At 51.4% G+C, this 14,144-nt stretch overlaps 1 protein-coding gene across 1 annotated transcript in view; it reads right to left on the bottom strand.

The window, feature by feature from the left end:
* The window catches only part of OSBPL1A (oxysterol binding protein like 1A), a 1,891,697-nt gene that overhangs the window by 1,425,775 nt on the left and 451,778 nt on the right, over nucleotides 1-14,144 (bottom strand). Inside the window, exon 9 of the mRNA XM_078687412.1 lies at nucleotides 3,386-3,449. Coding sequence (XP_078543538.1) covers nucleotides 3,386-3,449 — 64 coding nt within the window. The remainder of the gene's footprint in view (nucleotides 1-3,385; nucleotides 3,450-14,144) is intronic.

The following is a 14,144-nucleotide window of genomic DNA, read 5'->3' as shown; positions in this document are numbered from 1 at the left end:
TTTCACCATATTTAAAAGTGAGCGCACAAGCACTTTAGCACTGGCTAAGGGTGGTAAAGTGCACAGTGTCATAAGGCGAATAAAAATGAATTCACCAAAATTAGGGGCAGTGAAGGCAAAAAGTTTGGGGCTGACCGTGGAGAAAAGGCCAAGTACAACACAAGTCTGGTCCTCAGGAGATTTTTTTCCAACATGTTCCAAATTAGGCAGGTTCTCTTATGAGAAACTAACTCAAAGCTGTCCTATCTAAATTTATTTTTGCTTTATTCATTCTCAGTGGTGCAACCAAAACATCAGCATAGATTTGCTGACATGATGTTGCTCTAGTATTAGTTCAGTGTTGACGTATACCAGTGGAATACGAAAATAGAAGAGAATAGAAGAGCAATCTGATTTGAAAAAGGTGTACGTTGCAGGATATACAATATTGAAGAGAAACTCAGACTTTCTTCAGGGTCAAGTTGATACTTATCCGCAGCTAAAGCAGAAAGGATAAGTTTGTGATATAAAAGGATGGTGTGATTCATCAATTTATGGGGCAAAAAAACAGATCAGCTTTGCATGTACAAGATTTATTTAGGTGAGTGAAGAAAGCGATGTAAACTAAGAATGACATCAAAAGCTCCATGAATTGAAATTATTTTACACTAGTGACCAAAAATAAATATGGAATGAAGCGTTAACCATTCTTATATAATCACACTTGGCCTAAGAAATCTATGCATTCGAGTTAGCAAATATAACCCTGAGGAAAGAATTTTAGTTACCACCAGAGAAAATGTTTTGTGTTTAATGACTTTGATACTCCAGTGCATATGCAGCTAAATTTTGATGACTTGCCCAAGGTAAGAAAATTTTGCTCGAACCTACATTTTCAATTTATGGTTATCTGTATATCAAGTAAGGTGCATTCTAATGAAACAAGAGGGCCAGAGCCATACCAAATGTTTTTGACATTCACAAGAAATATTTATTTACATAAAAGTAGTTTAAATTGTAGTGATTTATGGAGTAAATCTAGTACAACTATGGCTCTTCTGGACCTTGGTTGGTTCCCTGTGTTGGAGTAAAAATATAACTCAAACACAAGCTTTGGTTAGATACAGCATCAATATTCAATATAATATAATAAAGAGAGAGCCCAAACCTTTGAGGCGGGTAATCTCAGGAACCACAGTACCAATCACAACACCCAATACAGCGTTGGAAAGGGCAGTTGCAGGAGTAGGACATAGGCTATGCAGACACCCACCATATACATTTAAAAGGTAAAAGAACCGTGCCAGCAAAGTAGTCCCTTGTGGGGTTTTTTTTTCGTTGTGCTGTGGGCGTGACAAACGCTGGGGGCGTGTGGTACGTTCCGCCCTTCATGCCATGTCTCATATCGTGTGTTGTGGGCGTGTGCTGGGGGCGTGTGCGGGATTACGGGAAAAAAAGCGAGCGTTGTGCCCAATATTTCATTGTTTTTTCTTCCCAGATTCTGTACATTCCAGCTCCGGGTGTCCACCCTGCTCCCTTTAAATACCCCTGCACCCCATAATCATAACCCATCTTAACCCTATAAATATACCCTGTACCCCAAAACCCAAACCTATCCCTAAAAATACCCCTGTACTCCAAAACCCTGAACTTAGCCCTGAACCCAGCCCTGCACCTTCAACCCAGCCCTGCACCTTCAACCCAACCCTGAACCCTCAACCCAGCCCTGAACCCTCAACCCAGCCCTGAACCCTCAACCCAGCCCTGAACCCTCAACCCAGCCCTGAACCCCAAAACCCAGCCCTGAACCCCAAAACCCAAACCTACCCCTGAACCCCAAAACCCAAACCTACCCCTGAACCCCAAAACCCAAACCTACCCCTGAACCCTAAAATACCCCGGTAACCCAAAATCCAAACCTACCCCTGAACCCTAAAATACCCCTGTACCCCAAAATACCCCTGTACCCCAAAACCCAAACCTAGCCCTGAACCCTAAAAATACCCCTGTACCCCAAAACCCAAACCTAGCCTTGAACCCTTAAAATGCCCCCGTTCCCCAAAACCCAAACCTACCCCTGAACCCTAAAAATACCCCTATACCCCAAAACCCAAACCTAGCCCTGAACCCTAAAAATACCACTGTACCCCAAAACCCATACCGATCCCTAAACCATAAATCTACCACTGTACCCCATAACCCAAAACTATATCTGAACCCTTAAAATACCCAAACACCCCAAAACATATACCTCAGTACCCCAAAACATATACCCCTATACCCATACTTACCTTATCGAAACATTAAAAAAAAAACATGCTTTTACCATTCATGCATTTACAACGAATTTAGTTGTAAATGTATGCGTGGTAAAAGCATATAAAATGTAATGCCATGCGTTATAATGGCATTGCGGAGTCATGGTACTTTCGTAATGAAAGTATGCGGAGTGATGGTATGCGGAAAGAAAGTTGCGGAATAATGGGTGTTTACCCTCCCCCGGTAAGTACACTGGTGGCACGGCGGCCCACATCTCCAGCAACATACTCATATTTTTTCACCACCGATTTGAAAAATGCACAGGTCTCACTCATTGATGGCCAGCACCGACATACACTTTTAGACATACCTCCCGCCACAAGTTCTAGAATTGCGAACTTTAGAGCTGGGGAGCTACGTTCGAATCTCGGCATCAGCTCAACATCCTGTGATTCCAGGCAAATCGCTTTGTCTCCCCGTGCCTACCACAAATTAATGTGTTCTTCTGTAATGTAAATTGTGCTCATGCCATGTTGTCCAGTTCGCGCTATAGAATATTGCAAGGAAAAATAAAGTAGGGAAACTCGAGTTCACAAACTACTGAACGCGCACTCTTAAGTGCATCAGCAGTGCACTGTGAATCGGCACGTTTCACAAGCCTGTCCCAGATAAGAAATGCTATCAAATCGAAATCCTACAAAACAATATACTACTGGCCGGCAGCAATTCATACCCGGACAACGTCGGGACGGGCTACTAGTATTATATATTTTTAGTAAGGTGTAGCTTTGAGGTCTTTCACATGTACCACAGATCAACACAACCTATTAGGATGATTCTCTGGAACCAAAGGTCATGTTGAGAATTTCCTAAAAGTAAGGTGGCTGTAGTATGATATGATCATCACATGCCAAAACGTTGAGCTTGCAATTTCTGCTTTTTTTTTTACACTCTCTTGAAGGATCACTGTTGCTCTTCTATTGCTTATAGTAGTTTTGTCTGTTTCAGAGAATTAGAGAAGAACTAATTCTCTGCCAGACCAAATGCATGCTACAAAGAAAGAGGAACAGTTATTTTTTAAAATAGGTTAAAGATTAATATTTTCATATGTACAAACTGCAAAGTAGAAGTAAGAGATGATGCTCACCTTGCAAACCGCTTGGGTAAGATGCTTGCAGCCTTGACGTTTATCATGTCTCACTGCATCAGACCTACAACAGAAATTTACGAATGCATTCGTTAATTGTAAAGGAAGAGGCAAATCATATGTGATAAAATATTCCAAATCTCATTGCAAGTCAAAGAGAAGATTTACGATCACATAGAAAAAGAAGATTGATGGGCAAGATCATTTATCAAAGACACAAGACTCTGATGTGACTTGCAAGAGACTTTTAATGCCCAGTAGAGATGCTTTGTTGCTTTCATGGTTAAAGCCGTTCCTTCAATATATACTATATTCACAAAGGCATTTTGGATATCTTAAAGTAGCATTTAGACTTTAATCTTTTACGTAGTTTTACATACTCTTGTAAATTGGCCAAAAACATGAAATGTAAATAAAATCATGTGAATACTAAGGGCATATCCATATGTAATAAGTATAAATAAAAACGACTGTGCACTCTTTGCACTACTACTAGAGACAGGATCTAGCTGCAAATTCTTTATCTGACGATCCTCCCCAGGTGTCAGACTGGATCCAAAAATGTTCTCAGCAGTACCTCCGTGTGTCGGTAGAGGGCGTTGAGCGACTCCACAGCGACGTCTTAGATGGAATGTGATGTCAACGGAGTCTATGTAAGCCCTCCACCGACGCACTGACATCAGTTTCTTTATTTTTTTATTTTTTTTTGTTTGAATGTTTTTATTGTTATTTCAACATATAGTAACAATGCAGAGCTGTAGACGGTACAGGGCGAGACAACAATGATTAATAGGGATCACAGTTGGAGCAAATACAGTCAGAAAATCGTACGGCGCCACCAGCACGAGGTTCATCCAGTGTCTCTGTGGAGAAAGAAATTGGAAGGTATAGGGGAGGAAAACAGTGGTGGTGACACAGAACAGCCTTACTCTGCATTTCCCACCAGTATCTGCCATTCTCTTCCATGGCCGCCCCCGTCTACCCACCAGGGCAATGGAAGCCTCCGAAGGCCGAGGCAGCAACACCTGTGCATGTTAATGTGAGTGTGGATCTGCACTGGCCGCAGGGCCGCGGCCAGTGGGGTGTCATAGGGGAAGGGCGTCACCGAGGGCTATGTAGTGTGCAGGTTGGGCCAGTCCCGGACTGGTCAACACGTACCAGTGGCGTGTGGGGAGGAGGAGTGCAGGGGCATGTCCCACATGTTTCCAATGTATAAGGAGGTAGGCGAAGTCTTGGTGCGCTGCGTTCCGTGTCCTTTATTGTCACTCGGCAAATCGCGGTGTGGTCACAGCAATGTCATTGCTGTCTCATGTGCTCCGTTACATGAACTGACGAACAGGGGAGAGAGAAGGGGGGGGAGGGAGGGGCTGGGTGTGGTCAGCAAGGTCAGCTATGTGTCTCGCGTGGTGCCGTGGGGATGGCGCAGCAAGAGCGGGTGGTAGGGGGGGCAACTATCGTGTCGGTCGGTGGATGTCCGTAGTGTGTAGGGGGGGGGCGCGGGGAGTTCTGCAGGAGGCGCGAGGCGTTGGAATGACATGCAGGTCATCTCCCCATCAGCCAGAGTGCAACCTGACTGATAGCGGGACGAATGTCAGTTCAGGGGGGTGCATGAGGGGCTGGGTAAGAGATGTCAGGGCTGCCATGTGTGTCGGCTTGTTCCGCTATCGTGTCCCCATCCCTCTCAGGGGAGTTGGCGGGCGTGTGGTCTCCCAGTGGGTGTCTGTCGCTGTGAAAGGCGCTGAGTATGTCGTCCCATAGTGTTGCTATGGGGAACTGCCGCAATCTCGCCGTGTCTTCGTTGTGGAGGACCGTGCTTTCCGCCCTTGCCCAGGTGTCTAGAGAGGTGCGCCAATGCTGTATCAGGGGTGGGGTCGCGCGTTTCCAATGTTTAGTGAGTAGCCTCTTGGCCGTAATAAGGCCCAGATGCCAGAAACGGGAGGGGACTTTGTTGAGGGCGGTCCTCTTATAGAGGCCCAGCAGGCAAGTCTCCCATGTGTGCGGTAATGGCATAGCCGTGCAGCGGTCAAGAACCAATAGCACTGAGTGCCAGTATGGTCGTATCCGTGGGCAGAGCCATAACATATGTAGCAGATCCGCTCCAGTCAGCGCACACCTCGGGCAGCCAGCCGAGGTACCCGGGAAATATTGGTTGAGCCTGTCTGGCGAGAGGTAAGCCCTGTGCAACACATAAAATTGTATCACTTTGAAGCGTGCGTTACGAGGGATGTTTTTGGGGCTGGCGAGTACCATCATCCACTCCTTATCCGTCCAGTCCCTCCCTCTGTCGACTGCCCATTTAGCACGCAGGGGTTGTAGGGTATGTTGCGTGTGGGTCAATAAGGCCTGAGTCAACCAATGTACCACATGCGTACCATCCCCCTTGACATGGAGGTGTTGTATCAGTTGATGCGTGGGGGGTTCAACTGTGATGTTACCCCATCTTCGGGTGTATGCCGCTACTATGGATGCATGTTGTAAGAATTGACCCGCGGGAATGCCCGTGTCGTCAGCCAGTGTCTCAAAGGGAATCAGGGTGCCATCGGTATATAGGTCCGCCATGGTTTCAATCCCTGAGCTCGTCCAGTGCTCCAGTGCAGCTTCCGTGACTATGGAAGTCGCTTTAGGCGTGCCCAGGAGTGGGAGTGCTGGGGCGTAAGGTGTGACATGTTTAGTGAGTCGTATGCTTCTGTTAAAGCATTTCACCGCCACGTCCATATGTAGTTGCGGTCGGTGTTTCGCACTTGCCAATGGGTGGAAAAACGAGTGAATCTGCAGGAGGGTGAGTGAGTCCCCGTGCGAGGCCGTGTCCGCCAGGTTCCTGCCCGAGAGCCAGGCGGTCACCCACTGGAGCTGCGCCGCGAGGTAGTAGAGCTCCAGGTTTGGCACCGCAAGGCCGCCTGCCTCAATCGGTGCGTAGAGCTTAGTTAGCGCCACCCTGGGTCGTCCAGTATTCCAGACCAAATCCCGGAGTATAGACTCCAGGTCCTTAAATGTACGGGCTGGGACATACTCCGGTATGTTGGCAAAGTAATAGAGAAGCCTGGGCAACACTATCATCTTCGTCAATGTGATCCTGGCCGGGACAGTGAGTGGGAGAGTCTTCCAAAAGGATATCTGCGACCTGATGGATGTGATGGCGCGTGTCAGGTTGCCATCTAGGATTTCAGGGTGTGTTCTGTATACATAGATTCCCAGGTATTTAAACACGGTGTCATGCCATGGCAGTGGTGCCCCACCGATGCTAATTCCTGGATTCGGGACGTCGGGCACGAAGGAGTATGCTCCAGACTTCGCCCAGTTCACTCTGAGTCCAGACATGGTTTCAAAGGTCTGGAATATGTCCGAAAGTTCCTGTGGCAAATCCGCGAGGTCTCTGAAGTACAGTAATAGATCATCAGCGTACAGTGAGACCACATGTGTGCCGTCTGCTAACGGTATACCCCAGTTCGCCCCGCTTCCGCGCAGGATCTCAGCGAGAGGTTCGATTGCCAGCGCGAAAAGCAGTGGGGACAGCGGGCACCCCTGTCTGGTGCCCCGTCTGACTCTTATAGTGTCCGAAAGTAGCTTGCCCGTGCGGACGCGCACTTCCGGACTCCTGTATAGCAGGCCGACCATTTCGATGTAGTTATCGCCCAGGTCAAACTTGCTCAGTACCTCCCGCAGATACGGCCATTCGACCGAGTCGAATGCCTTTTCGAGATCGAGAATTAGGAACCCCGATCTTGGCCAGTCCCGCACTGCATATTCCTGCACCCGAAATAGTCTCCTGATGTTGTGGGATGTGCACCTAGTGGGCACAAAGCTTTCTGGTCGCTGTGTACCAGGGATGGTACCAGTGGCGCCAGCCGCCTTGCCAAGGAGGACGCTAGGATCTTGTAATCCGTATTCAGGAGTGCTAGAGGCCTGTACGAGCCGAGGAGCGTGGCGTCCCGGCCGGGTTTGAGAAGCGACACCAGTGTTGCCTCATTCATGGATGAGGGCAGGGCAGAGTCATCCAACGCCGCCGAATACATTCTAAGGAGCTCCGGGATCAAGATGTCGGAGCAAGCCTTATAGTACTCAGCCGGGAGGCCGTCTGGTCCGGGTGTTTTACCGTTCGAGAGGGCAGAGATGGTGTCGCGTAGCTCATCTGCCTCCAGTGGCGACCCAAGGTCGTCCTGCTGGTCCGCCGTGAGGGCGGGAAGCATGAGTTCTTCGAGGTAACCGGCAATGTCCGGGTGCGGGTTCGAGAGACGTGACTCATATAGCGCTCGGTAGTGCACTATAAAGGCGTCATGGATCTTCGCTTGGGTGTACACCGCGGTGCCAGCGGGCGGGTGTATCGCAGTGATGGGGGACGTTCGCTCCTCGCGTTGGATTAGCCAAGCCAGTAGTTTGCCAGGCTTATCACCGGTGTGATGTGTGCGGGCCGAGTGTGCTGCGTAGTTAACATGTTTCAGGCTGTCCATGAGTTTGTCATGTTCCGCGCGTGCCTCCAATAGTTTGGTGTCATCACCGTCAGCCGCTTCTCGTTCAGCCTGCAACAGGTCTGTTTCCAGGCGTTTGAGGTCAGCTTCTATGCGGCGTCGTGAGAGGGCTTGTGTGCCCAGACATTGCCCTCTGAGGACCACTTTAAATGCGTCCCACTCGATCTGCGGGGATGACGCCGTGCCAGTGTTGTTCTCAAAATACTGCGCTGTCTGTGCACTAATGGAGCTTCGGAAATGGCCGTCCAGGAGCAGGTCAGGTTGTAGCCGCCAAGTGGGCACCGGGGGTCGGGGGCAGTCCCATACTATACTCAGAGTGTGGGGATTGTGGTCTGAATGCGTGCGGCCCATGTAGCAGGTGTCTATGACGTGTGGCAAAATGTCTTCAGTGACCATGTATCTGTCTAACCTCACATGAAGAGCGTGCGCCCCAGAGTAGTACGAGTAGGCCCTGGTGTGTGGGTTGTGACTGCGCCAAGCGTCTCGCAAGCCCCATTGTGTGGACCACGCCTGGAGGGTGTCTGCAGTAGTCTGCGCATGCGAGTTGGGCGGTGGGGGGTGCGAACGGTCTAGGGTCACGTCCAGCGTGCCGTTATAATCCCCACCCAACACCCACGGGACACCATGCCAGGGAGCTAAAGTGGTGGACAATTGTGCCAGGAAAGCCGCCAAGCCCGTGTTGGGTGCATATACCGAGGCCAGCACCAGTGGGTTCCCGTCCAACCTGCCATGGACCACTACAAATCTTCCTCCGGGGTCAATGTGTGTGTCCGACATCGCCCAAGGTGTGCCTGGTCTGACCCATACTAGTGATCCCTTGGCATATGACGAATGGCGTGTGGCGTATAGTTGCCCCCGCCATCTGCGGCGCAGGGTGCAGACTTCCGAGTCACTGAGGTGCGTCTCCTGTAGGAGAGCTATCTGTATGTGATGGCGCTTGAGGTAGGAGTATATTTGGTAGCGCCGGGATGGCGTGTGCATGCCCCTGACATTCCACGTGCATATCTTAATGGCAGACATTACAGCATCCCAATAACAGTCCTACCCCGCCTCCCCGTCGCCGCCCCTCTTGTCCCACACCATCGTCAAACAACTCACCCCAGCACCATATCACAGAAGCCTCCCCGTGGTCACAATCCCAGCAATGGAAGGGGGGGGGGGTAAGGGCACAAAAAAAGGGGGGAACAGTGAACCTTCGAACTTGGTGAACATATAGAATACCAAAAGGTCGGGTGCGGAACGTGCTCCCGTCCATGCTCTCAAGGAGAGTAACCATGTCTAAGACTGAAGGGGGTAGGTGTGCAGAGCGCACCCTGATCGTGGCAGCAAACCAACAATGTCTGTCCATGGAGATCCTCCACCCACCCGGCGAATGTTCGGCTGCACAATAAAAAAAATTGAAAGGGGAAAGAAAAAGATCCATGCAAATGCGGGCCCCCATGCACACATGCACCAATACACTATACGTTACGTGTCCCAGGGTGGCAGTGTTCAGGAGCAGCTTCTCCGGGCGTGTGTGCTAGCCGGGAATGGGCGCCGGCGACAAGTCTGGGGGTCAGCATCGCCACAGGGGTCTCCGGGTGCGCATTCACCCCTCAAGCAAAATGCAGGGCCAACAGTCTCACCCGGCATGGGGTGAGTGCGTGTCTATCCATTCCACCACTGGTTCCGTGGAGGCGTTGTCTGAGCTGTGTCTCTTTGCCCTGTGGCGCGTTCAGCTGATATAGTCCGCCGTTTGGGGTGTGACGTCCGGTCGTTCCTCCGAGCCCTGTGAATTCGGTATGCCATAGATGGCTTCGTCGTCACTGGGAGGGTCTTGCTGGCTGCCTCCCGCTGTCGCACTCTGCACTGGGGAAGAGCTTAATTCCATGACCAGGCGAAGGGCGTCTTGCTTCTCCTGCTGCCGAGCGTCTTCCGGGGGGGGGGGGGGTTGTCCTCGCCGTTCCTCGCGTAGCAGATCGCGATCTCCGGCGCGGCCTGCGTCTCCTCCGGGCTTTTCCGTTCTGCCTCCTGGGCGCAGGACCAGCCATGGTCCCAGGGTCCGTGTCCACGCCGCTGTCCAGCCATGCCTCCACCTCTGCCGGGTCAGTGAAGAAGTGAGTGCGTTCTCCAGCCACCACCCTTAGTTTCGCAGGAAAAAACAGAGAGTATTGCAGGCCCTGCTGCCTCAGGCGTCTTTTCACCTCTAGGAAGTCGTGTCGCCGCCTCTGCACTTGAATAGTGTAGTCCGGGAAGAACATCACTGACGCGTTCTCAACTCTGATCTCTTGGAGCTTGCGCGTTTCTCTCAGGATGGAGTCTCTGTCCCTGTAATTCAAGATACGGAGTAGCATGGGCCTCGGATTAGAGCCTGTTGCTAGTGGTTTGGTGGGGACGCGGTGTGCACGTTCGATCACAAAGTGTGGGGACAGCGAACCCTCCGGTAGTAGGCCCCGTAGCCATTGTTCCATGTGCTCCTCCGGGTGCCTCCCTTCCCATCTTTCCGGAACGCCTACGAGGCGCACGTTGTTCCTTCGCGCCCTGCCTTCCGCGTCCTCCGCTCTATCCTCCAAGAAGTCCACCCTGTTCAGTAGGTCTTGGATGTGTTTAGTCGATTGGCTGACCTGGTGTCGGAGTTCCTGCACATCATTTTCCAGGGATACAGTGCGGTCCGCCAACTTCTTATGATCTGCTTTCAGGTGCGTCAGATCAATGACCACTCCATCTATTTTTGTGGCTAATGAGGTGCGCGTCAGGTGGATGGATTCCTCCAGACGTTCCATCGCCGCCAACATGGTGTCCAGCTTAGCCGCCGTTTGATCGGGGTCAGAGCTCTTCACGGATTTGTCCATCTTGCCCTTGGGGATGGTTCCACTGTTCCCGGTTCGGGTCCTGGTCCCAGCAGACATCTGTGCCAGGACGCGAGTATTACCTCAGCAGGGAGGGCTGTGCCAGTGGGGCGTAATAAAGTTCGGGTCCGTGGACGCTCTGGCAGGTCACGGTGCGGTGGCGGTCTCCCGACTCCAGGCCTCAGTTCGCGGGCAGCACAGCGTCCCGTTTCAGGTGGGTCGTCATTGCTGCGTGGGAGTGGGGCGCAGGCGTTGTGTCGTCACAGGCGGTCTCTCGGGGCCTGGCACATCTCGTGTGGAGTCGTCGATAAAGGGGGTGTCGTGGGTGCCTTGCTCGCACGCCCGCCTCGTTAGGGCTACTCCCAGTCTCCGGTGGTCGGCCCCCTCCTCGTGGCCCGGCAGACGGTTGACAAGGTTTCGCTAAGGGCAGTCTCCAGTGTTCTCGACCTCAGCCGCCTGCAATGCCCAGGTCGCCGATGCTCCCCTCCGTCCACCAGGCCCGTCCGCTCTGTCCACGGGTCAGGGGTCGCTCCTGGGCAGCGCGTGTGCCAGGCGTCCAGTGCCGGCTTCGGTGGGGGACCGTCCTCTCGTCCCTCGGGTTTCAGCCCCCCCACCAGTGTCTCACAGCGCCGGGGTCAGCAGAGGGGAAGGGTCTAGCGTCCACAGCAGCCGGCGAAGGGTTGTATGGGACAAGGCCGATGAGCGTGCCCAGTGCCACAATCCTGTCGTGTAGGCCTCTCCCTCGGGCCTACCAGTGTGTGTGGAGCTCCGGGTAGGTCAGAGCACTGTTTGGGTACCAATGCGGCAGGCGCAGCCCAACGGGAGTAGGTCCGGAGCGCCGGTCTCGGTCAGGCACGGTGGGGCGCCTCAGACACAATCCGGCCCCGTCGGGGGTCACTCTGCGTCTGGCAGCCGGGCCTCTCCGCCGCAGCAGCAACCAGTGGCGGCCGGCGAGTGCCCCCAGCTCCTGTCTTCACCTCCGCTCAGGTCCTCGGTGCTCACCCCCGCCGGCCGTCTGCGCAGCGGTCACCCCGCCGAGGAGGTTGATTCTGCCGGCCCCGGCCCCACGCGGTGGTTCAGCGTCGGCCAGTTGCGCGGGCGGCTGCAGGGCCGATCGGTTCTGCTCAGGCCCGGCGTCCGCAGCAGCCGGTGGGGGGTGCAATTCGTGATGCCCAGTGCCTCCGGCGCCTCTTGCAGGACTCCCTCCCGTGTGCGATGCTTCTCCGCGATCAGCGCTGCTTGTGTGTTCCGTCCCGGCCCTCCGGGCCTAGCAGCAGTCCTGGAGCCCCGGGCTGTCCTGGGCGCACGCCGGGCGTGGAGGCAGCTTGCTCGGCTGCTTCCCAGCGCTGTCCTCGGTGCAGGTCAGGTGTACCGATCGTCCCCAAAGTTGGCAGGGTGACGGATGACCACTCACCACGTCGGCGCCGGCAGTTTCCGCCGGTCGTGGCCCACGCTGGACAGGATAAATGCACCGGGTGGGGAAGCTCAGCGCAGAGCTCTACCCGGAGGCGTCCATGTTGTTCGCGTGCGTAGCCCGACATCAGTTTCTTTATGACCATTCCCGCACCAACAATGCGCAGCCACTTAGAGAAGCAGTCTCAGGAAACAGTGTGCCAAAAATGGAAAAATTGTGTATCAACAGGTACAGATAGAAAGAACCACAGTAGAATGAAAAGAGGGGATCTAGGAGACCACAGTGTCCATAGTTTGCAAAGCAGGGAGGATGGGTGAGTCGATAAGGAATCTGCGGCTAAATCCGGTCTCTACCAGATAAGGCGTTACTGAAGGTAAGTAACTTGTCCATCTGATAGAGATTCCTTATCTTGGAAATAGAAACCCAAGCAATACAATCCCTGGAGGAGGGGCTGAGAACCGACCTCATCAAAGATCCCCAAAGAGGAGAAGCTGGTCCAAAAGACAGAAGGGACCAGTCTATTTGAAAAATGATAGTAGAAGCTAGCTGCTCACCAAAGGGCTGATCTCCAAGAATGACTATGGAAAGCCCTTAGGGAGTAGAAAAAAATCAAATCTGAGAGAGACACGGTATAGAACCCGCAAAGGAGGCAGCCTCACAAAGGGATGCAACCTGTGATCGGGGGCCCAAAATGGACCAAGGACAATAGTTCATAGAGTTCAGGCTCAAAACCAATGGAAGGAGCATAAACAGCAAGCTTAGCTGCAGCGCACACATACAACGAATAAGAGAACCCACTGATCATCAAGGAAATTAGCCTGAGAAGTCTATTTCGGAAAAAGGGGGCCTCCAAAGATAATGAGGAAAAGAAAAGAGACCAACGAATGCTGAAGGGAATCGCTAGAAAAACAAGAATAGTAAAAAGAAACCGCTCGTACACTAAGAACTTGATAGAAATACAAGGCATCCTTCCGAAATAATGTAACAGAGATGCTCATTGAAGAGAAGGAAGGAAATGGACAAGGGCAACAAAGAAGATTGAACCAGGACACCAAGAAGATATAGGTAAAACACAGAGACATACACCGCATAGAAGGCCAAATGACCGTATGTGCGAACAAACACATACACCAATCCATTCAAGAGATAGGCATACACGTGCAGAGACATCCAAATATAAAAGTATACAAGGATTAATCTGCATATTAAAAACATAGAAATTCCCATTGATACAAAAGGTATTCAGGGTACAGCAAAAGTATATCCACTCCTCCGAAGGTAACCCAGGTCCTCTGCCAGTGAGCAGGAAGAGAAGTGAAGGAACACTGCGAGAACAGGGGTAACCAATGAAGGACAGAAAGAATAATGTGTACTGTCGTAAAGAAGAGGTTACAATAGTAACTGAGGTGGAAACAGAAAAACAAGATGGGAAACTGCAACACAATACCACAGGAAAACAAGTGCAACTGTCCAAGAACCAATGCCACCGATTGAGGAAGGATGCCGGCAGGCATAAGCAGGAGAAGCAAAGAATAAAAAGCATGTGGAAAGTCCACAATAAAAAAAAAATTAAAAAAAAGAAGACGACGACGACCGGGCAACACACAGCTGATTATGACAATTACACATTGTCAGTTGTTCCAGGCTTACTCCAGGAAATGTCAAGCGGCTTTTTCATTATCAAAGACTATTTCCCCCAACTGAAGACGTTTGTGTGAACAGTACATATATAGTGAATCTTGTGGCGGGCAAGGCCTTTGACCCTACCAAGGAGATTTTAGATACCTTGGATATTTCTTGCTTTTCACCAATATACCCCAAGAAGAAAAATCATAGGTATTGAGAAGCTTCTGGCACCCGCCCTAGACCAGTGCAAGTATCCACAGGGTTCATTTTAGAGTTAGTGAGGACTGCCCTTCAGTCGAGCTATTTTAAAAATGGAGACCAATTATACCAACAGTGCTGCAGCAGTTCCATGGTGAAATCATTGCTACTAATTTGGCAAATATCTTCATAAATGATTAAGAAGAACGTTTTGTATGGAGGTATAA

The sequence above is a fragment of the Lissotriton helveticus genome, chromosome 4_1 (genome assembly GCF_964261635.1).
Source record: "Lissotriton helveticus chromosome 4_1, aLisHel1.1, whole genome shotgun sequence".
NCBI lineage: Eukaryota > Metazoa > Chordata > Amphibia > Caudata > Salamandridae > Lissotriton > Lissotriton helveticus.
Note: the sequence above shows the minus strand (reverse complement) of the source record. Positions and strands in the feature narration are given on the sequence as shown.